This window comes from Protopterus annectens, chromosome 10.part0, assembly GCF_019279795.1.
Source record: "Protopterus annectens isolate FY-2018-M chromosome 10.part0, PAN1.0, whole genome shotgun sequence".
In the NCBI taxonomy this organism is placed as follows: Eukaryota; Metazoa; Chordata; order Ceratodontiformes; family Protopteridae; genus Protopterus; species Protopterus annectens.
In genome coordinates, this window is record NC_056744.1 from 1,590,390,205 (window position 1) to 1,590,413,613 (window position 23,409).

General features: G+C 38.1%; 1 protein-coding gene across 2 annotated transcripts in view; it reads left to right on the forward strand.

Moving 5' to 3' along the window:
• Positions 1–23,409, forward strand: part of LOC122813762 (sulfotransferase family cytosolic 1B member 1-like) — a 163,826-nt gene that overhangs the window by 24,550 nt on the left and 115,867 nt on the right. For both annotated transcript variants that reach the window (XM_044086253.1, XM_044086252.1), the window contains exon 3: positions 14,732–14,860. In XM_044086253.1, coding sequence (XP_043942188.1) covers positions 14,732–14,860 — 129 coding nt within the window. The remainder of the gene's footprint in view (positions 1–14,731; positions 14,861–23,409) is intronic.

Sequence of the window (23,409 nt, forward strand, 5' to 3'; positions counted from 1 at the left end):
TTCAAGAAGTCAACCAAGTTTAAAAGGCATGATCTGCCTTTGACAAAGCCAAACTGGGTTGGATCCAAAGTCTGCAAATTCCCTATGTCTTTATTTATGAGGTCCATTATGATCCTCTCCATGGCTTTGCAGATAAGGCTTGTCAAGCTAATGGGCGGTAATTTCCAGGGTCGGTGGAGGCACCGCCTTTGTGAAGTGGGACCACAGTTGCAGTGCGCCACTCCTGGAGTGCGTATCCAGAGGTAAGACTTTGATTAAACAGCTGTCCTAGCTGTGGGTTTAATTCCTCATTGAGTTCGTGGAGCACACAGCCGGGACACCATCAGGTCCCATGGATGCTGTGTTTTTGCTTTGGAGAGAGCAGTTCTCACTTGGGCTGGAGATGTTTGGGGGCTGCAATCGTTTGGTATAGATATCTCTCCTTTTGGGGAGGGGAGAAGTTTGCACTGAACCTGTCAGCCAGTATGTTGGCAATGTCTGTAGGATCAGTAATCTTCACATCATTTTGAACTAGTTCTCAGCATATCTGGGAGTTTCCTCCTAGGTTTTAACATAGCTAAAGAAGGCCTTATGATTGTCTTTTGAGTCTTTAGCTATTTTTCTCTCGAAATCTGCTTTGGATGATTTTATGAGAGCTCTTAGTTTTTAGTTATAGTGATCAAGGGTGTCTTACCTTTTAAGGATTTTGCTCTATCTTGTAGTAGCTTCCTCCTTTTATTGTAGAGTTTGTTTATGGCTGGGGTCCACCAGACTGGACGCTTGCCTTTGGTACTAAGAGTCTTTGTTTTGTTTGGGATTGCCTTATCCATGCAGTCCTGCAGGTGCTGGTAGAAGGTGTTTGTAAGTGATTCAGCGGCTTGAGTACTGTTTTCCACCGGCTCGGGGCCTTAAAGGAGACCACACTAGTCTTTAGAAGTGTGAAGTCGGCTTTTGAGAAGTTCTTTACTGTGGTCTTTTTTATTTCAGGTGGGGGTGGGATGAGGACCTCCAGCGAGATTAGTTTGTGATCTGATCTCACCAGTGAGGGGTATACTTCGGTGTTGAACATTGTGCTCCCATGTTCGTGATGATGAGATCAAGTATGTTATCTCCTCTTGTGGGGATGGTGACTAGTTGTTCCATGGCATTTGAGTTTATGAATTCCAGGAACTTTTGGGCTAGGGTGTTTGGGCTTGAGTAGTGTTCCCAGTCTATATTAGGGTAATTGAAGTCACCTAGTATGATGGTGTTTGGTGATACATTTATCCCTCTAGTGTTTTCAGGAAGGCCATGTGAGGTTCCTGAGTTTGTGAGGGTGGCCTGTAACATGCTACAATTTGCAGAGCAGTCTTGCCTATGGTTAATTGCACCTGGATGGTCTCCGATGCATCGTGCGTTGCCACCAGTCTTGAGGTGTGGGTGTCCTTGATGAATATGGATACCCCCTCCTTTCTTGGTATTGTCCGGATTTTGGGGCGGAACGCATGATATGAGGTAAAACCTGATAGCGCTGGGGTGCTCTCAGGAGCCTTGAACCAGGTTTCTGTCACAGCACAGACATCGATGTTCTCCATACTGAGAAGGGCCTCGAGTGCGTGCATTTTGAGATTTAGACTTCTGGCATTGAGCAGCATTACCCTTAGTTTTTCCTTTTTGTGTTCTAGGGTGGTAGGTTTAGAATTTGAGCCTTGCCTAAAAAGGCACTATGGGGTGGCAAGAGCCTTTGCCAATATCCGGAATCCCAGGAGTGACAGGTGCAAGCCGTCCCTTGCGGCAGCGTGGCTTGTCCAGCATGTCATCCCAGGCAGACAGATACTGGATCCCCTTTGAATGACACCAGTGTTTAAGCCAATTGTTAAAGCTGATCATCTTATCTCTGTATTGTGGCATCACTCTTGGTGAAGGTAGGATACTGCTCAAGGTCAGGGTCATACCTGCCTGGGCTACATAATCAGAGAGCTCCTCAATGTCTCTTTTCATGTAGTCCAAGGAGGTACGTCTCAGGTCATTTACACCAGCGTGGACAATGACTGAGTCATATTTGTACTTGCTGTTGAGAGACCTGAGTGCTTGCGTTATGTGGCGGATTCTAGCGCCCGACAGGCAGCTTACTGTGACCTTCTCCTTACTCAGTCTGTTGAGCGGGACGTCAGTGTGTCTGACTATGGAGTCACCAATGACTAGTGTGTCTGGCATTGTGTTTGGCCTTAAGGGCTGTGACTGTTTGACACTCTGACTGTGAGGTCTATGTGTTGCAGGTGTTGTGTTCTGAGGTGGTGGTTGTTTGGGTGTCTGCTTTGGTGGCCTCTGCTGTTTTGGTAGATTTTTGATCAGAGCCTCCGAGTATGTCTATGTGTGTTTATGTGTATGATTTGAGGTTGTAATGGTGCTATGTGAGACTGGGTCTATAGTGTGTGTGGTAACCTTCTCCTCCTGACTGGTCTTGCCAGTCCTGTGTTGAGAGAGCTCAGCCTCCAGTTTGGCCGTATAGTTGCATCTCTCGCATGTATTTGTGTTTTGTGGGAGGAGGAGAGGGTTGTCTGTGTACATGAGGCAATTGTAACATTGCCTCAGTATTCCCAGGTTCACCAGCTGAGCAGGAGAGGACACTAGCAACTGATCCCTCGACATGCTAGAAGGATAGACAAAAACTTTGAAAAAGATTCAGGGGGACGTGGGTGACCGAGAAATGGGTGGTTACCTTTTTGGGGTACTATCTATGACAAGAGTGCCGTATCAAGGTAATAAGTACTGTAGGAGCAAGTGCTAGGTTTAACAGATAGAGAATAGTCTACTTGGAGTCAAGTGGAGATGATCTTTTTAGTTATAGGATACGCTGATTAGATCAGTAGTATAGTTCGAGGAAGGTAGTTTTAAGGGAAAATTTGAAGAGTGGACTTTAGGTAGCCCGAATAGTTTAAACCTGCCTAACCGGCGCTGCCCTAATGTGCAACAGCGTTTACCGCGTTTTATACCAGGGGGCTGGAAAAAGCTAGAAACTGGCCCAAAACGACCAATAAACTACTAGTTACTGGCTGAAACCTCACAAAACTGGACAAAAGGCAGCTCAATGCTTCCCACTCCCACTGGTAAGCAAGGTAACTTCCTCTCCCCCAAATAAGGCAAGGAAACAGTACACAGGAACTACAACCAAAGCCCAGGAATCAGCAACTCTGAAACTGGACTAAACTAGTAAAGCAGGAAAAACAAGAGATATTTTTTCTTTTTTCTTTTTTTTTTTCACAAAACAGGCAGAAACAGGTACAGCAAACACTTATAAATGCTATGAATCAGCTACTACAGCTTACACAGAAGAATTTGCTACAAATACAGTCAAATAGTAACAAACAAGGATTCCAAGTGCAATATTAAGTTAAATGCAGTAAAACAGCTTCAATGTAACAGAAAGGCAGGCAAAATACAGTCGCTAGGTATTCAGATGTGGAAAGCAACAAAAATATACTTAGTATCAAGAAAAGTCGCTTATTCAGCTCTCTGCAGCCTGGATTACTCTGCTGGCCCATGTGGAGTCTGTGCTGAGTAGGTACAAGCTGAAAAACGCGCGTTTACCGCGTTTTATACCAGGGGGCTGGAAAAAGCTAGAAACTGGCCCAAAACGACCAATAAAACTACTACTTACTGGCTGAAACCTCACAAAACTGGACAAAAGGCAGCTCAATGCTTCCCACTCCCACTGGTAAGCAAGGTAACTTCCTCTCCCCCAAATAAGGCAATTTTGCAGGGTCATTTTTGCTTATCAGTAGCTACAGCTCCTTTAGCGGGTATTTAAAAACTCCCATTACATCCAGAACTTGCGTATGTTTGAGATGTCACTACTCTCAAAGTTGACTATCATCTTGGAGGTATAATTTCATATACAGCTGGCTATTATTTTGTGAATTTTATCTTGTCTTTTTAAACCATGGTTTCATATTGATCCAGTACGGCATACACAGATACAGTCAATTCTTAGCCCGATTGTTATGTCTGGTAAGAGGCCATTTTATGCTGTTCATTTTTTATACTAGTTTTCTCATCTAAAGCATTCAGTTTCTTCTTCTCGTTAATTTCTGCCACAGGTATGAGGACACTGTCTCATTGCACTGCATCATTCTGATTATTGTCGTATTTCCTGTATAAGCTTTAGTTCTTCACATCAATAAAAGGTTGCAATACAGTGTTGTGAGGTTACACAGAGGAATAGTTTGGATCCTTTCATGGTATCATGTTTTTTTTAATCTTTTTACAGATGTCACATCTTTCCAATAGACTCCTTAAAAGGATACTTGTCTCATTTTAGAAACTAATGTATATGCTCTATATTACCTTGTGCTTGTTTACTAGACTGTTCATAGGTTCATAGGTTCATACTAGGCTATCTGCCCGAGGGCATTTACAAGCCTAGCCCATAGTTTTGTGGCTTACGCCACCCCTTTAGTATGGGGAACTATACCCATTATTTTGCTGTGCCTCTGTTTAGCAGTGACATTGAGGTAATCCCTGGGGTATATCTGCGATCTCCCATCCATTGGTCAAGATTTCTCTTGAACAAGGCCAGCGAGGTGCTCTGCCTCACATATACTGGGATTTTATTCCACAGCATAGGGAGTCTTTGGGTGATGAATCTATCCCTCCAGCACGTCCTATTAATAGCCGTGTTGAGGTTTAAGTCTCCCGCCCTTGTGGCTCTGACGGATCTAGATTTTTTGAGGTGAAGCATATTCATCAAATCTGGGTTTGACATGGCCTTGTATGTTAGGCAAAGGTCACCTCTGAGCAAGGTGGCGACTGAATAGAGCTGGAGTTCTTTCAGTCGGGCAGCATAGGACAGATGTTTGAGACCCTTTATCCTTTTGGTGAGGAACTTTTGTGGCCTCTCCAGCTGCTGCAAGTGTCGGGTCAGATACATTCCGAATGGGGCATTGTACTCAATCATTGGTCTGATGAGTGATGAGTATAGGGAGACTATGACCTCCCTTGATCTAGATGAGAATCCCTTCATGATAAGGTGGGCAATGTAGAAGGTCTTCCTAACTACTTTAACTACATGGGTGTCGAATGACAGACTATTATCAACCTGGGTCCCCAGGTCCCTTGTAACTTCTTCTGTGCTCAGTGGATTGCCACCTATTTGGTAGCTAGGGGTAACCTTGTTTTTCCCGAAGGGTATGACTATGCATTTTTTGGCATTTAACTTTAGGCCATGGCTCTGGCACCAGTTATCCGTTTCTGTGAGACCCTTCTGAAGGATATCTGTGTCAGATGTGTTTTCTACTATGGCGCCCAGTTTGCAGTCATCTGCAAACTTTGTCAGCCATAACCCTCCTGTGTTTGCTTGTACTTCAGAAAAGTAGATGCCAAACAAGAGTGGGCCCAGGACTGAGCCCTGTGGTACACCACTTGTGACAGGCTTTGAGTCTGACATGGCGCCAGCAACTCTGACCCTGTGGGTTCTGTCACTCAGCCAGTTTGCAACCCATCTTGTGATGTATGGGTTAACATTTAAGCTGATGAGTTTTTCAATGATACCCGAGTGGGGTATTGTATCGAAGGCCTTCGCCAGATCGAGGTAGGCTGTATGGACTGCCTTTCCCTCATCAATGGCTTTGGTGACTGTTTCGAAAAAGTCAACCAAGTTTAGAAGGCATGATCTGCCTTTGACAAAGCCAAACTGGGATGGATCCAAAGTCTGCAAATTCCCTATGTCTTTATTTATGAGGTCCATTATGATCCTCTCCATGGCTTTGCAGATAAGGCTCGTCATATACAGTTTGTGTATGTAACTAGTCTGGACTATTCTGTTATTGCTTACTTTTCTTTTTAGTTTGTGTTTCTGCTCAGCTGGGCCTGAAATTGGTCGATATTCATCCATGCACTACCCCAGTAAACAAATATCAAAAGATAGATGTAATTAGCCACATAATATTTAAATACTTACTTCTTTGACAATCTAAGGTACCTCCTATAGAGCACTTGCCATTATACAGTGTTATGCTTTATTTACTGGGTAAGGATTTTCTCACTTTTTATTATTTTATTTTATTTTATTTAGTTTTCAAATGGTATGCAACAAAACCAATCCAACGTTCGGCCATAAATGACTTTCGTTAGGTGTCAGGCTACCAGTCCAAACAAAATTCAATTTATTTGTCTGTCAATTAATTTGAACTGTAAACCATTCTTCAGCTTTTGGGACAAATGGATAGCAGCAAAAATACATTTAGCAATATGTATACTGCATGCCAGTCCTCTGTGTTTACATGATGTACTTCAGCAAAAATTGCAGTGTTTGGCAAAGTAGTATCCCGATCAATTGTTCGCTAATACAGTATATGGTAGTTAGCAATCATATTCCCAAGACCTGTGTGTTCTGAGTGAAGCCACAAGAGAGTACTGACTGTGTTCATTTCAGGTTTCAAATTTTAAACCAACATAAACTGTTCAGTTTTCTCACTAATTTCTTTTATAACCATTAAATAATTTTACATCATTTCAAACTGCCATGCTTAACTAGAAGTGACATTTCAAAATGAGGTCCCTTCGGCTTCATTTTCTGCCACTAATTTAATAATGGCTACTACTACCATCCTTGTTATAAATGTAAAATGATGCCCTACGCATTTGTATGATACAATAAGTAATAGCCTGGTATATTCTAGTCTCTGAAATGAGAATTGTAACTCTCCGCACTGAAGCTTTATGTCAAAAACAGTTTTCAGATTTTTGACTTAAATGAAATTTGCCTTTCTCTGATCCTGCAGTTCTTAAGCAGCTTCATATACTGTTGTACATCTATGCTTAGAACTGTGGCTCTAAAAGCTTGGTGAAGCTAAAAACAGCTTTCAAGGCTCCTGTCTTTCCAGAAGATTGTTTCCACTCCTACTGGCAGGCACAGAAGGGCCATCATGAAAATGTTGGAATTATTTTCTTCTTTCTTTTTTAAACTCATTTTTATTTGCTTTGATAAAATGAACAAAATAAAAATAAAATAATGCCCAAAACAAGAAAACAAACAAACACACAAGAAATAATTCAACAAAAATAACTACGTGCAACATTTTACATGCTCAGCTAATGGCACTCCCCCAACAAAACTATAAATATTTTGGTACCACTGATGATCACCCACTAAAATATTAAAATAGACCTTCCATGAATTAATTCAAGATGTAGCACACAAAAAGAAAAAAATCTGTAAGGTTATGTTTCACTTAAATGTAGTTTGTTAGCTATAAATACAATATTCTATTTTTGTAGGCCTAAAAATGCAACAGTATTAAAGCAGGCATATATCTTCATTTTATATTTTACATACGCTTTCAATAAAAATGAATGTTTCAGTGAAGGATACAGATGACCAGAGAAATGGGTCTATATTAGATAGTCGAAGTTCCGTAACTCCGAACACCTAATGGTTGTAGCATTATGTTTGAAGTTACAGAACTTTGAGTATGTAAAAAAAATAACTACACAATGGACAAAACAATAACTTGTAAGCAGGGGGGACAAGCCCCCCTGCACCCCCCACACCCCCCTGCTACTTAAATATACCAAATCCGAGATCGCACCACATTGAAGTAAATGGAGATTTCCATTCAAATGCTCGAACTTTTACAAATTCAAACATATGGTCTCGACCATATGTGGTTCGAACTTGTAAATATTCGACAACATGATAGGAACCCCGGAGAAACAACCTTCAGTCTACAATACAGATAAAGATAAAAATGTGCTAAAAGAATGCGCGGTACATTAAGTACAAACAGATTTTGTTTGGATGGTTTGAGGCTTGAGAACCAAGGTTAAAGAGGCGTGTAGAATGTTTAGGAAGTGTACAGGATTTTGGTATTATGATACTTCAGATACAGAAGTCAGTAAGTAAGTTCGGACAGATACACAGAAAGTCATTGCAGTGCAATCCTCTGAAGTTTGCTACTTATGACTGAGTGCAGAAGTCAGGACAAATATCCAGCATTCCAGAAAGACCACAAAGCAAGGCAGTTAGTATTAATTCTGCCATTCATGAGGAAAGGAACAATTATGAGTACAGAGAATAATGACAGTATAATGAGCGCAGAATGTAGGTATAGTATAATTTAATTTATTTCAGTTTATCAGTGCTGTTATTTGAGACAGTAAGGTTTGATTCAGATATTGTTGACATCTAACTCGACTGTATGCTGCTACTACATAACAAACCACCTTCGTCAGATATTATGTGCAGACTTTTATTCTGAAGGGTTCACGACGAGGTGGCAGATAAAAGCAAGACTAGCACTTGTTTACCACAGTTCTTGGTAATTAAAAGATAAAGACATTTCATTGCATTTCTTCCAGCTTTGTTCCAGTTATTTCCAGTATTTCCAGGATCATACCGTTCTTTCAGTTCTTACATTATTTTCTACTCCTCCAGAATCACATCATAAGTAGTGAAATCTTTAAAAGAATGCATAACTCTACAAAGATGATAGCATACATGTGTATTAAATTCCCTTACCATGACACGAGATGTGTATTTCCATCTTTTGGCACAAACCAGTTTCACTGTACTAGACAGAACCTGAAATGTTCTAATAAATTTCAAGCTGGAGTTACCAATCAAAGTCCTTGCTTCCATTAACCAAAATTTCTAGTTACTTACCAAAGTAACCCCAAATTCACCAAACAACAGATCCTGTACCCTTTACAAACATGCATACATTTTAGGTAGCTCCAAAACATATGAAAATTGTCCACACAAGGGTAGGAGCATCTCCAACAAGCCATATCCCCCAAAGATGACTGTTTACTGTGTCATACTGGAGTCAAATACCATTGAAATAGAAACATAAGCTGTTGATCTGTATAAACTGGCTACTGTTTCAAATACCCTGCAGCATACCAGGCTCCCTCCCTTTCTGCATCAGTAAGGTATAACCTGTCCTTCAATTTCCATCTATCTTCCACCAACTTCCTGCCTTATTTTCCCATAGATCTTTGTACATCATTCCTCTCATTCCCTTGTACCCCTTAGTCCATGGAAGACTCTTCCCCTCTGGACTCCAGTTGAGCTATACAGCTTGACCATATCTGCATCAATTGAATGTAAGTAACCCAATTCTGGTCACAGAGCCTATACCTAACTTGAAGGGTATTAAATTCTACAATATTTTTAATGTACGACCCCCCAAAATGGCTCCATACCTTTATGCATTTAACTTCCCATATCTCCCTGTTTTTTACCAGTCCACATTGCCTTACCAAGGGATGACTCCAAACCTCATCAGAGGGACCTTGGCCCATTCTAGAACCCCCCCCCCAAGCTTTACAGTCCTCATACAGAGTAAGTTGTATTAGAACTAAATCTGAGCTAAATCCTAAACAATGGTCACCATGGTCCTGTATCCCAGCACTCCCAAAGCATTGCCCACACCCCACTGCCATCCTCTGGCTGACATGCTACTGCATGCATCCTAAGATGGGGAAGACATACCCCTCCCATAAAGATTAGGTAAATAACAGATACCAGCAGAAACCCTTATTACACTGCTTGGCAGCATGCTAGCATTCATATAGTTCTGAATAGCCTCTAACACAAGATGTGATTTCTGAACATACAGGTTTTGTAGCAAGAAGGGGACGTACATCAAAATCCTAACCCTCACCACCAGTGTTGTACCACTCAAGGTATTAAATAACTGAAACCTAGAGCATAGCTCCTTCATTTTATCACAAACTTTAGTCAGATTCATTCCGCTGTACTACCAAGTGTACTAGAAATTATGAGTTCCAAATAATGATGTAAACTTGTTCCTGGTATCAACCCTACGTCTACCATCTCCTGATGATTTTGCATTGTTGCATAAACCTGACACAGTGACAAGTGCCTCAGAGATGATTAGAACCACCGACTAACACCCTGGAAATATCACTAGCCAACAGTGCAGAATCACCTGCAAAGAAGACAAAGGAGATTATCCATATTATCCAAATCTGTCGAATACTCTCCTTCCCTTAGTTGCCGGTTCCTCTATAACTAGCACAAATAAGCCAGGGGAAGAAAGGGCAACCTCTGGTAATCTTATAATCCTTCTAAAGTCCCCCTTTAACTGCTACTCTAAATGTGGGGTTCACATACGAGGTCTTTATCTATGAGAGAAACCAGTTAGCACAATCCCTAGCTTTAAGCATTGCAAACAAAAAATGCCATTCCACTGAGTCAAGAGCTTCGGCTATATTAAAATGTATTTATTTTTTATTTATTTATTTAACATTTGTTGACCGGACTAGTCTAGCTGGATACATGTCCATTTTCAGTAGAGGCCCGGGGAGAAAAGCTCCACAGAGAACAGACGCATTTAAAAACAAATTACAGTTACAAAGCATTTCACTTCAGTGATAGATATATTAAAGTTTAGATCAGATAAAATACCACATCCCTTATTTTCGAGTTTGAATTTTTTTTTTCATAGAAGGAAAGTAACAAGAAGGAAGAAGGAAATTATTAGAATTGGAGTTGGGAAAGAGACAAGTAACAGAGGAGAATATAAAGAGGAATAAGAGAGAGAAGTAAAGTGAAGCTGAGCTTCAAGTAGAGCAGGAAGCAGGAGGTGTATATTAAGTCTAGCTGGGTAAACTAAGTCCAGCTTTCAGGTAAACTGACCTTTAAAATATAAAGAATATAAGGTGGCATAGCTAAGGAAAAGTTACGTGGTGATGTAACAGGAGGAGAGAGTTATAGTCAGGGTTGCTGCAGGGACAGAGCCAGCGGCTAGTAACATGAAGTTTAAGTTTCTTTTTGAAAAGTGAAGTAGAGGAGATATTAGTGAGGTCACCAGGAAGTAGGTTCCAGCTTTAAGCCACTGTGTAAGAGAAAAGGGAGTCACCTGCTTTATTGCTGGATCTATGTGTAGATACTAATAGTTTATTAGATGAGCGAAGGTTAGAAAGATTTTTATATGGACTGATGAGATCTGTAAGAACTGCTGTTTTATCTGGATAATAAAGGATTTTTTGGGTGATAATTAGTTGCTGAAATAAAAACCGATTGTGCAGTTCAAGCCAACCAAGTTGTTTTAAATGTAGGCAGTGGTGTGTTCTAAATGGGGAGCTGGTAGCAAATCTGGCTATACTAAGAAAAGAAAACACAGCCTTTATTAAAACAGACAAAAGGATCATTTTGTCTGTTTTAATAAAGACTGTCTGTTTCAAAGACTTTTTGGCTATTGCCAGTAATTTCACCAGGTTTGGAATACGTTGCTGCTAGTTGCAGGTCCTGATTTGCTGGGCTGTGTTTTCTGTTTTTTTTTTGGCTTCGTTATTAAATCTGGCTATACTGTTATAGGAGATAGTCAACTTGTTCAGGTTAGTTTTAGAGAGATTAGTATATATAGGTGAGGCATAGAAGAGAGTAGAGATAAGGTGGGTGTGGGCAATGGTAGTTCTGGCTGTAGGAGTGAGGAAGGGCTTGATTTTGTAGAGGGAGTCAAGTTTTTTGTTTATCAATTTTATTGTGGTATTAATGAGTTTCATAGTTAAGGCTATGGTCAATAGTAACCCCTAAAAGTTTGGTAGTTGTGTCAGGAGATATGACTGTGCCATTTTTGGATTTAATAGAGAAATGAAGTGGAGTAGGTTTTTGTGTTGGAGTAAATAGCAGTAGTTTAGTCTTTTTAGGGTAAAAACATCATACCTGCCATAACCCTTTCCCCTGGTTCACATATAAAAAGGCCCATACCTCCCACCAGTTGTCTGCAATATCCGTACTGTTTACAAGAAAAATTTGGCCCCATTGAATCAACCTGGGAAGCAGACCATCTAATCTGCTAGCCAGCACTTTCGCCATGATTTTATCATCATTAGTAAGTGGAATAGGGCAATAGTCACTACTTAACCCTAACTCTTACTCTCCTTCCATTCTTGTAGACAGAACAGAAATGGTAGCTTGATTGCTTGGTATGCTTTGCTGCCCCATCCTGTCCCACTGATTAAACATCTCCATATTGTGTAGCACCACCATTTCCTTTCTTCTTTTACAAAATTTTGCTGGAAAGCCATCAGGGTCCAGTACCTTATTGTATTAAAGATTGTTACTCACCCTGTCCACCTCCTCCTCCTGCACTATATATGCCTATTCAAACTCAGCCTATCTACAGATGTTAAAACATTACCTCTGCTGCTGAGTTGACATCCACCACTAGCTGCCCCTTTAATTTAGATGCATATAAATTCTAATAAAAATCACAAACGACCCCTCTGATTTCATTCTCATTTTCTTCTTTCTTTAGTTTCAATTAATGTGGTTGCTATTCACAGATCATCTTCTCCTTCCCAAAAGATTTTATGTGGGACATCTCTAGCTTTCTTCAATACTCACTAAATGCTGCATAAACGTTGTATGCGGTAAATGCATTTCTTTTAGCACAATATAGAAATCACAGTCTGCTTTTATTTATTTTTGTTTATTTAAAAATGGTTTTCATGGTACAAGGACTACATTTGCCTATTCCATTAATACAAAATCTGTAAAGCCCACCGTTTTCCTGGTATTCAGTATTGTCTTTTCTTCTGCCTTACTTTTCTCCTACTGCCTGATCATCCATCCCATTTGACCCTTTCATTCCCCTTAACTGGTGAAGGTCAGCTGAGAGGTGACATCATCCAGGCAGCCATCAAAGGTGGTTTGAGTTTGTTACAATTTGGCGTACTCCACTGTGCATACATAGGTAAGCTGCCAGCAGGTGGCCATGCAATGGCTTGATCAGGCTGAGTAGTTTCTCCTCTGTGAAGATGTATCCAGTAACCAACCCCACCACCTGCCACAAAGCACTGCAGGCTGACAACCCTGGACTCTACCAAGGACAATCCTACCTGGGTGTGTGCCCCCTGTTTTCTCAAGAGAGGTGATTGGGCTGTACTCCTTCATTCCTTTCCACTTCCCATATGACTTTTCAGTTGCTGGGACAGCTAACTGAATGCTGGTTGCCTAAGCTGCAGTCAGAGCTTTACATCTCTTTGTCACAGAGGTGGTGAATATTTGGCAATCTCACAGGGAAAGATACACAAATGTGCGACCATTCATCAACCCAGGTCACAACAGATTCTACTGCTATATGCTCAATTTCCTTTCACCAGCCATTCCCATGGCAGATTTTAGTACCTCCTGAGGTACCCATCAGCTTCTTTAAAAAATAACATCCTCAGAGAAACTGTTCGGTTTCGTAACTTTCTTCTTTAATCCTATAACAAGCAAACAGGGTGAAGTCAGAAGAAGATCTATCAGTTCCACTGCTGTTTTCATCTCTGATAACCCCTGAATTCCAACTTTAAACTTGATAGAATTGGCCATAAATTGATGGATTTAAGCTACCCTTCAGCTAATGTTATGCAGTCATGGTGGCCCAATGAATGACCAAATCGGTCATTGATGGCTATATATTTCAGTATCGGAGCATTTCTGTCTGGCATTCTTTGCAAGTCATACTTTATGCTTTCTGAAGAGAAATGTGAAATAAAGGTTTTTATCTAATCTTCTCTGCTGCTGACTAGCTCCCTGCAACTTATCTAATGCACTAAATAAAGCTGCTGTTAAAGTAATATCAAGTGAATTTTAAACTGCTTCAGTTCATCAAACAAAAATGTAATCAGTTTGTCCAAACAGACATAATCAAATGCAATATTTTCATCTTTTTGTCAAATATGATGAAACATTTGTTAAAATACAACATAGTACTATTTAATATTCACTCCTCAAAAAAGTCTACTTCTTAAAATGAGATTAAAAAATAAGAATGTTGATTCTTGCATCTTTACTTTGTAAAAAAGCACAGCAAGTGCACAAAAATTTAAAGAAATGACTGTATATAAATGTGCATAGCCTGTGCACAAAAATGTGAAGAAATGAATGCATGAGATTTTTTTCATTGCATCTTTCTTTCCAAAGTTCTTTCACACCAATCAATGCCTTTGCAAATAGACATAACTGTTGATCTAAAGCTTTTCACAGAACTTACAAATGATAAAATAAAGACGTCAAAACAAATACAATTTTATCTAAAGGGGAGAGCCAAGTTTATAGCTAAACTTGCAAATGTCTCCGGAGAAGGGGTTTCTGTCCTGGGTACGTTGTGTACAATTGTAAGACAGTCAAAACTAGCTTCCAGTCTTTCTCACTATATATATTCTTCTCTAAACTTTTTTTTTTTTTTACTGAATGAAATTACCATTTGCATGTTTTTCTTTTTTTTGTGTGTGTCTGTGCTGATACAACAGTTTTAAGCCACTGACTTTAAATGTATGCAGTAAATAAGAAAGTCTTCCAATGAGAAATGCTATGGAGAAAATATATACCTAAATGTGAAATAACACCCTACACCTTGCTTGTTTTTTATGCAAGGACTCATAGAGACCTTAGACTAGGTGGCAGAAGTGCAAGCTGACTTTGTGGTTAAGGAAACATTAGGGCAACTGCTGTTCTCTAGTAGGTAAGTAGGTTTAGCTGTCTGTTGGCTTGATCTTAGAGTCTTTAAACTGTAGAAAACAAGCCAGATATGGAAATAATAAAGTCTACAAATTTAGCTTAGAGGAGGAAAGAATGGCATTTTAGTGCTGAAGACAAGGTGTAAATGCCACCAAGGATTAGAAAGGGTTTCACTGTGTAGGGAAGATAACAAAAGCAAGACTAGAGAAAATGATTATTTAAAAATAATAGAGAAATGCTCAGTTTTGAGTGGTTATTTATCTTTGTCCATGTTTCTTAACCCTGCTGTTGTAGGTACGACCTGGGTGCAGGAAATAGTGGACATGATCGACAAAGAAGGAGATGCAGAAAAGTGCCAGCGGGCACCTACCTTTGTCCGATTCCCATTCATCGATATCTGGCCACCACCTCCACTTATACCAGGTATGTTACAGACACTATTTTACCAAAGTTCCAGCTTTTCTTTTCTACTCAAAACAGATTGTTACACTGTCCCCTTCATTACTGATTTACCAGCATTTTTTTTTCACCGACTTATATGTAACTTTTGTAATGGCTGTCAGGATGTTCAGTAAAATACAAACAGCTGTCCAACTTCCATGGCCCAGAGGGATAAAGCCTTAATTGTGACTCAGATAAACAAATGGGGCTGGAGGTAGCAGTGTGGGAGGATGGTAGTCAGTGGCATACAAGTCACCCATCCTGGGAGTAGGAAGGCAGCTTGGCTCATGGAGCTCTGGGTGTTCTAGCCCATAGAATCCAGGCTGGCGAGACATGCTGTCATGTGTAATGTGGTTCAGAAAGCAGTCATAAGGGGAAGCTCGTCCTCTTGCCCCAAAGACTGGTAACTGCAGTATCCCTCAGATGCTGCTTAAAGTTACTAGAAACTCCTGGGGGTGGATGGGGAGACCTTGTGTTTGCCTGGATGATAGCGCTGCACTTGAGTCTTAAATCATGGAGGAATGAATAGGCAGGTGACAGCTCTGTCCACTGTGAAGAATAAATGTGTAAAATAAGTGTCAGGGAGCTGATGTTTGACAGATAGAAGAAGATAAAAAAATAATAAAAAATCAAACAGAGACAACTTTGATGCATCACTAGTCTCCTTGAGGAGTTACTGTGGTTGCCTTTTATAAACAGATGAACAACATGAATGCATCTGTAAAATTTAAAGGCATGTATTTCAAAATGTTACCTTTCCTTTTTTTCTAATTATATAATGTTATAAATATTCTGTCAGGTATGCTATATTATTGTGCACTGACCTTTGAAATGAAAACATGAATTGCCTGGCTTGGGGGGGGGGGGGGGGGGGTGGAGTTGGCCACCTATGGTAGAAGGAAAAAGTAAGTCAACAGAAACAAATAAAAAGTCCAAAAGTCAGCGATAATAACCAAATGAATTAAAAACAAAAAATCCGCTGATTGGGGTGTTCAGATCCAAAAATGTCCGCAAAAGGCTCTAAAAATTCACTTTAATAACCATTAAAAATACAATTAATTTAATTAAGCACTTTCATCTACATTGTAGACTTCATCAGAACTGCTTAATTAAATTAATTGTATTTTTAATGGTTATTAAAGTGAATTTTTAGAGCCTTTTGTGAACAAGTCCACAGAAACCACAAAACTGATATGGTGTCATATACATGCAAAGGAGGAAGTCAAACTAATCAACTCAAAAACTGCAGCTCCAAAGATATTTGAAGAGAAGTACAGGCAAAGGCAACTGAAAATGTAACATTTCATAATGTAGAATGTAGAAAGATAATTAATAAGATAGAAGCTAAATAAATAGAAACTGAAGTGCTGGAATGTCTGTAAAGTGAAGGGTTTAGTATGGAGACTCCAACACAAGTAGTGTCACAACATGATTGAACAATGAGTCTCCAGATTAAGGAGCAACAGGTGGAGAGGGTGGCACCTGAAGAAGATACGCCATATGGAGCCTTTTGTAGGACACTGATACAAAAGTCCACTTATAGCAAGAGAAGGTGCAGGAAATCGTGGCAACCCTGACACAAGCAATGTTGAGGTATGCAGGACCAATGGGTCCTCATATGAAGGAGCAGCAGATGAAGTAGGATGCATTTGAATAGGATATATCACAAACAATGTTTAGAGACCTTCTTTAGAAGACTCGGAGGAAACAGATGGTAAAGAAAATGCTGTCAGTCCAGAAGAAATTGTCTAAGGGAAGATCTGTTTGACTTAATAAATAGGGATCGACATTAAGATTGATGGAAGAAACAGTTTACCAACAGTAAATGAGACCCAAAACATTAGAAGACTGTTGAAACATATGAACACAGTAATCAGGACTATTAAGAGAAATCATGTGATATAACCAAATAAATAGGATATACTATTGCACTGCTAAACTAATAAAAGATAAAGTGTTGCCATAGACATGTAGAGTAACAGGGGAAAGAAAGGTAACAAGCAGAATGCCACCATGGAAACATCAAATAAAGAAAACTATAAAGCAACTAAGACAACAAGTATCACCACTTGAAGAATACAGAAAAAGGAACAGATTATCAAGAACCCTTAGAAAGAAGGATCAGTTAAAAACAATGTACAATATCAAAACAGATCAGGATTTATCACATACTGTTTCCAGCAATAAAATAAAAATATTAGCATAGGCAGAAAAAAATGAAAAGGTATGTGAATGAGTAGAAAGGAAAAGTATAAAATAACCAATTCATTGTCTACCTGAAACAGGTTTTATTGAGAATTTGGTAATAAAGCAAGGAACAGAAACAAGAAGACAGAGGTGCATTTTGGAGAAGTATTTCTGAGGACCTGCCGAACATAACAAAGATGCTGAAGGAAGATTAAACAGTAAGGAGCTCTAATGTGAGAAATGAGAAGTACTGACAGCCACAGAAACTGAGACAAAATAAAGAAAGGCTCCTAACTGGAAAGCCCAAAGCCCAGGTGCTAAACAAAGCCTAACTTGTGGCTAAACGTATTAACATCTTTACACAAAGATTTAGCCTTAAGTAAGAATTACTTATATGCACATCCTGAACACTGACTTGGTAAGCAACAGGAAAAATGATGCTCCTCCTTACAAGTGAACCTGCAAACCATCCTAAAAACTGTAGAGCAATAACTTGCCTTCTGACAAGATAAAAATTATATTCTGGAACTGATGTAGACAGAGTTTATAGTCACGTAGAAAAAAAATCAGTTATGTCAAAAGAACAAAAAGGTAATAAAAGGAAGTCATGTGGAAGAGAGGAGTATTTCTTGTTAAACAAAGCCATAACAGAGAGTTGTATAAAGGAGGTGAATCTAAGCATGGTATGGCAAGAGTACAAAAAAAGCATTCGGTAGCATTCTACATTCATGGTTAATGGAATGCTTACAGCTGTATAAGACACACCCTACTCTGATCAATTAAATTGCAGTGACTATAATACAGTGGCAAAATACTTTGAAGATAAGCCATGACAAAAAAGCAAGTTATTATCCCAGGAATAAAAATTCTGTCATTACTACTGTTTTGTCGTACCCTTAGCCAAGTAAGTTGTTTATTATAATCTGTTAGAAACCAGCCTTGTGTAAAGACATCTCATCTACTATTTGTGGATGATTTAAAATTGTATCATTCAACAGACAAGAATTTGAAAGCACAACAACAAATGGCTAAAACTCTTTTAGGTATAAGAACGACATTTGGTCTTTAAGTTTACAAAAGCAACATTTATAAAAGGAAAACTGCAACATAAAGGAACTTGATTCGGAGGGAGTGTTTAAATACTTGGGAATAGATGTAGGGTCAACAATAAAACATGAACAAATGAGTGTAAAGCTCAGTAAGAAATATTCCAGAAGAATAAAGCTTATACTGAAAACTGCTTTGACATCTGTGAATGAATTCTAAGTTATAAATCAATTTGGTATTTCTGTTCTGACAACAATGTTAGTGTTAATGATTGGCCCCAAAAGTGTTGAACCAGTCTGACACAAAAATGAGAAAAATGCTTCATGCTTATCAAATGAAGTTTAAAAATCAATGCATACCAAGATCATACAAACCTTGTTCTGAAGGAAGTATGGGCCTCCTCGAAACTCACTACATATACAGATCTGTAGTCATGACACTGCATATATATATATATATATATATATATATATATATCTGCTGACCTCATCAAATCCAAACATGGTGAATTTCCTAAAGCATGAAGAAGTCTAAGGTGACATCTTTATTTAGCTTAGCAGAAGTATTTTGCAACAAAGGAGGAAAAGAAATCAAACCAGAAATAGACAAAAATGTGAATCAAAAGAAACAAGATAAGGAAAAGGATCAAATAAGAAGGAAAAAATATTGTAAAGCCTACAAACATAGTTGCTAGTACAGAGATTTCTGGAACAACTTCATGTCGACCAAGATTTTGATGGAAGAATGGCTAAGGAGAAGTGAACTCAAACCAAAATATGAAAGGCTACTAATAGCTGACCAAGACAGTGGACTACGTACACATTGGTTTATAAAGTCTATACAACAAGTGAGAGAAACTGACAAATGTAGGTTTTAAAAAACAGAACTGTTTTAGTTGCACATCACATTGCTAGTTCTGATTCATGGTTGAAAGCTTGCACATAGAAAGACACAGTAATGTGGCAAGAGTGCTGCACTGTAGATTGTGCAAACAATGCAGTTTAGAAGTAGAACAGATCAAAAAATAAAAAAAATGGATACAAGAAAACTAGATAGAGTAGTTAAAGAAAGGCAGAAGTAGCTTTGATAATTGAAATTGCTACACCTAGTGATTACAGTATCTTACTAACAGACAGACACAAAGTCATAAATTCCAGGAAATGCCAAGTACAAATGAGAGTGATGTGGAGGAAAGATACCCAGACAGTTCCAATAGTAGCAGGACCAACAGCACTAATAAAAAATAATTTACAATAGGGTTGCCATCTTTCCATCCTTTCACTTTCTAACAATTAAGCCACACCTCTTTTTCCCACAAGCTCTGATCCATTGATGTGATGAACACAAAATCATGACTAAAGAGAGTAACAAACTTTTTTTCATGGAAAAATACATTATGTCCAAGGTTTAATGTTCTAGGCTGATTATACAGTAGTTACCACTAAACTGAGAAGAAATGCTTGTGAGGGCACATAAATCATATATGGAATTACTGCCTTCCTCCCTAGCCATAAAAATGATCGATACTTTCTGTGTAACCCCCTGGCATTTAATTGAGATGAATGAAAAAGGACAAATGGCCATAGCTATGTATTTCAAGTTGCTGCTGTCATACATCTTCACAACATGCCTCCTCAGCTCTAATCCTAAAATGCAGACACCATCTTGAAGACAAACTAGGATAAAATTAAAAGAACAAATTATTCACACCATATTTTAACCCATTGATATCAGATGTATATATATATATATATATATATATATATATATATATATATATATATATATATATATATGCAGCTTGTCTATTTCCACTACCTCCACAAGATAGCCACACACACACACACACACACACACACACACACACACACACACACACACACACACACACACACACACACACACACACGTATATATATATATATATATATCTGCAACCACTTTCACTTGTGAAGACGATATATACATTCTGCTTCAATTTTGTAGACAGTGAAACAAATAACACTTAGAGTAATTCATTCTGACTTATTGCTCCTATGCAGTGAACTGACCCAAGACAAGTTATAGTGATGTTCTGTGCACACCTGTGAGGTGTGATGTTTGAGGAAAGTTAAATAAATAATGACCACACTGTCCCAATCACCCACACAATCTATAATGACCTTCTACGTACATATTGCAAGTTTGATTGAGAGAAATATTAAAGAAATAATGACTGCAGTATCCCCAGCTCCCACACAAATTATAGTAATCTCTATGCCCACCTCTGTGCAAGACACACACACACCATGTTTTCTACAGGCCAGTTGGAATAATATTGATTATCAATCCATTTATGGCATGTTTTTGGGGTAGTGTAAGAAACCAGAGCACCTGAATAAAAAAACATCCAGAGACAAGGAGAACATTCAGACTAAATACAGCCAATAAGTCAGACAGGGAAGCAAGCCACACTATGGGATGGCTAATACTACTCACTGTGCCACTGTACCAACCACGTGTTCCTTTCCCATGCATTCTACCTAGATGTCCAAAGAGAGAAATTTATTGCATGCAGTGCCAATATTTTACTGGGATGGAAAGTGAAAGATACTATGGCCAACTTGTTGCTCTTCTATACATTTACATACACTTCAATATCCCCCTATGTAGACACACATACCAGCATAAGCCACAGCAATGGAAAGTCAAGTGAAACAATAAGCACTTCAGAAAACATACTTCAGAAATGTGTTTACTCTCTAAATGATTCAAAACACCTTTCAAGCACTTAACCTTAACTGGATTTCTGGCAAAGACCTTGATTTCCAGATTTCCTGACACAGACCCTGATTTCCTAACTGTCAGGAAAAATTCCTGACAGGTGGTAACCATAATTCACAATCACACTTAAACATGCTACCAATATATGAAACTCCAAATGAACTACAGAAGAAGGTAATTCTGGGCATATTGCAGATGCTGAGAAGTACACTTTTGGCTAACATCAATGACTGAAACAATACTAATTTCATGAACTCTGATCACACCCTGATATAGCAATGGGGTCCATTCTATTTTGGTATTATAAACCAAATTATACCAGGATAAACCATTTTATATTATTAACTCTTTGCTAAGGTGTCATAGGCTTTTTATGTCCTATTAGAGCAATATTCTTATTCAGCAGGCATTTTTACGACTGCAGCTTTGTGTAGTCTTTAGTAACATGACCAAGTCTTGAACTGTCAATATATCTGGCTGTTTCCTCCTATTTTCTTTTCAATTCTACCTAGCCTTCTGACACAGACAGATGAAGTCCAGAATATGTCCCAGATGACCCGAGTGCAGTTAGTGGCTTGGAGTGTTAGAAGGCCTGAGAAGGGGAGAAGAGTGAGTAGCTGAGTCTGTCTCACACATCCTGGAATGATATTAGCAGTTTGCTACAGAAGTTAAACCTATAATTTGCTAGCAACCTTTATCCTATAGTTTGGAACTTTCATTTCCTTAGCTGTCATTTGCCTACTGTGTGTTTCTTAGCAAGGCAGTTACTAGAGAGTGCTCACAGATCATTTCTGAAAAGAGGCACATATCTAGTATGTTTACTTGTTTAGCAGCCAAAGGAAATAAATAAATAAATAAATAAATAGAGTCCTCAGTTTAGGGCATTCAGAGGAAATGTCAGTCCAAGTTCTTATCTGCTTGAGTTAGTGGTAGCTCAGATGGATGTAAAAGATCTCATGGCACCTATTGAAATGAGTAAGGATGCTTTGTAATATTTACATTAATTCTATATTATATAAATACTTCAAAATCAATTATTAACACACTCATCATTTTTTACATTCATACGTAAAATTGTTTTCAAATTACCAACACAAAAGGACAAGTGATCAACATTAAAGAACTTAACCAAACAGTTCTACTTCTTTAATTTTTTTCTTTTATATTTACCATCTTTCCTCCAAACTTTCTTCAACAACTATCTTATTTCAGCTAATGTATCATCCTCTTCAATTTTCTTGTTATTTAACACATTCTGATATCTTTTTTTCAATAGCACTCATATTGTCACTGACATACTTTATCCCAATTATCAATATCACATTTCTTTACTTTATCATACTTCCCATATAATATCAGATTCATATTTATACATTTAAACCATTCCCATCTAGTTATTTTTAAACTCTTCTCAAAATATTTTATTCCTTTTGCAATCCAAGCAACAATGTTTTGTTGTTTCATATTTACTATGGTCAAAACATTTTCTTGTCTCCATCACCTTCTATTTCATATTCCTTTTCACAGTAACCCATCTAATAATTTTTTTCACAAAACATCCTCTGTTTCATAAAAAAATTCAAACCTTTTTCTTCTTTTATTGCCTTTCTTTAATCTTCTTTTAATTCCTTCCATGAATACACCTCAAAAAATTCTAAAATCCTATTACAACATTCTTTTCTCATTGGCCACTTACTTTTAACTTACATAATTTCATTTTTTGTTAATATTTTTCTCCCATCTTGTCCCTTTTTTGTTTCATTTGTTTTCTTTATCCAGTTTTTTTTCTTTCCATACATTTTTGTATTTTTCAAATAACATCTTATCTATTTCTTTTTGTCTTTTTTTACTTTTCTTTTTACCAAAAATGAACTCAGTGATTCTAAGTGCATCATTGGATTTTTTTCAAATTCAAACTACTTTCTTCTTTTTTATTATAAATTATCCTTCTTCCTTTCAGGTTCAGCTTTGGCCCAAAATAAAGCAAAAAAAAAAAAATCTCTAATGACTCTTTTTTCCATTTCAGTGAGAAACATATATATCTATATTCGTATCTATATCTAAATCTATATCTAATCTATATCTATCCATATATTTATATCTATATATATATATTCCCCTTAAATATGCTATTTCTCTGAATACATACATATTTAGAATACATGCCTTTTCCTGAAATGATAAATAAAAACTTTTCTACAAAACAAACATTTTGTATTTGTTCCAGTATCTCTCTCTCCATGTTCATACTCACTAAACATCACTCCCAAGATCTTTACTTATTTCTTGTGAAATATATTCCATTTTTTTATTACACCAAATCCCTTATACCTCATTTTGCTTAACCTCAGGACAGCTTTTTGATCCTTCTTGATCCTTATTATGACCTCATTTATTGTTATTAGAACTAAACCATCTACAAATATTAAGCATATCAGTAAGGAAAAATTTCCTTCCATCTCACATCTTGCCACCCTCATTTTATATACACGTTTGTATTTCTGCATTCATTACTAATACAAATAAGCACATAC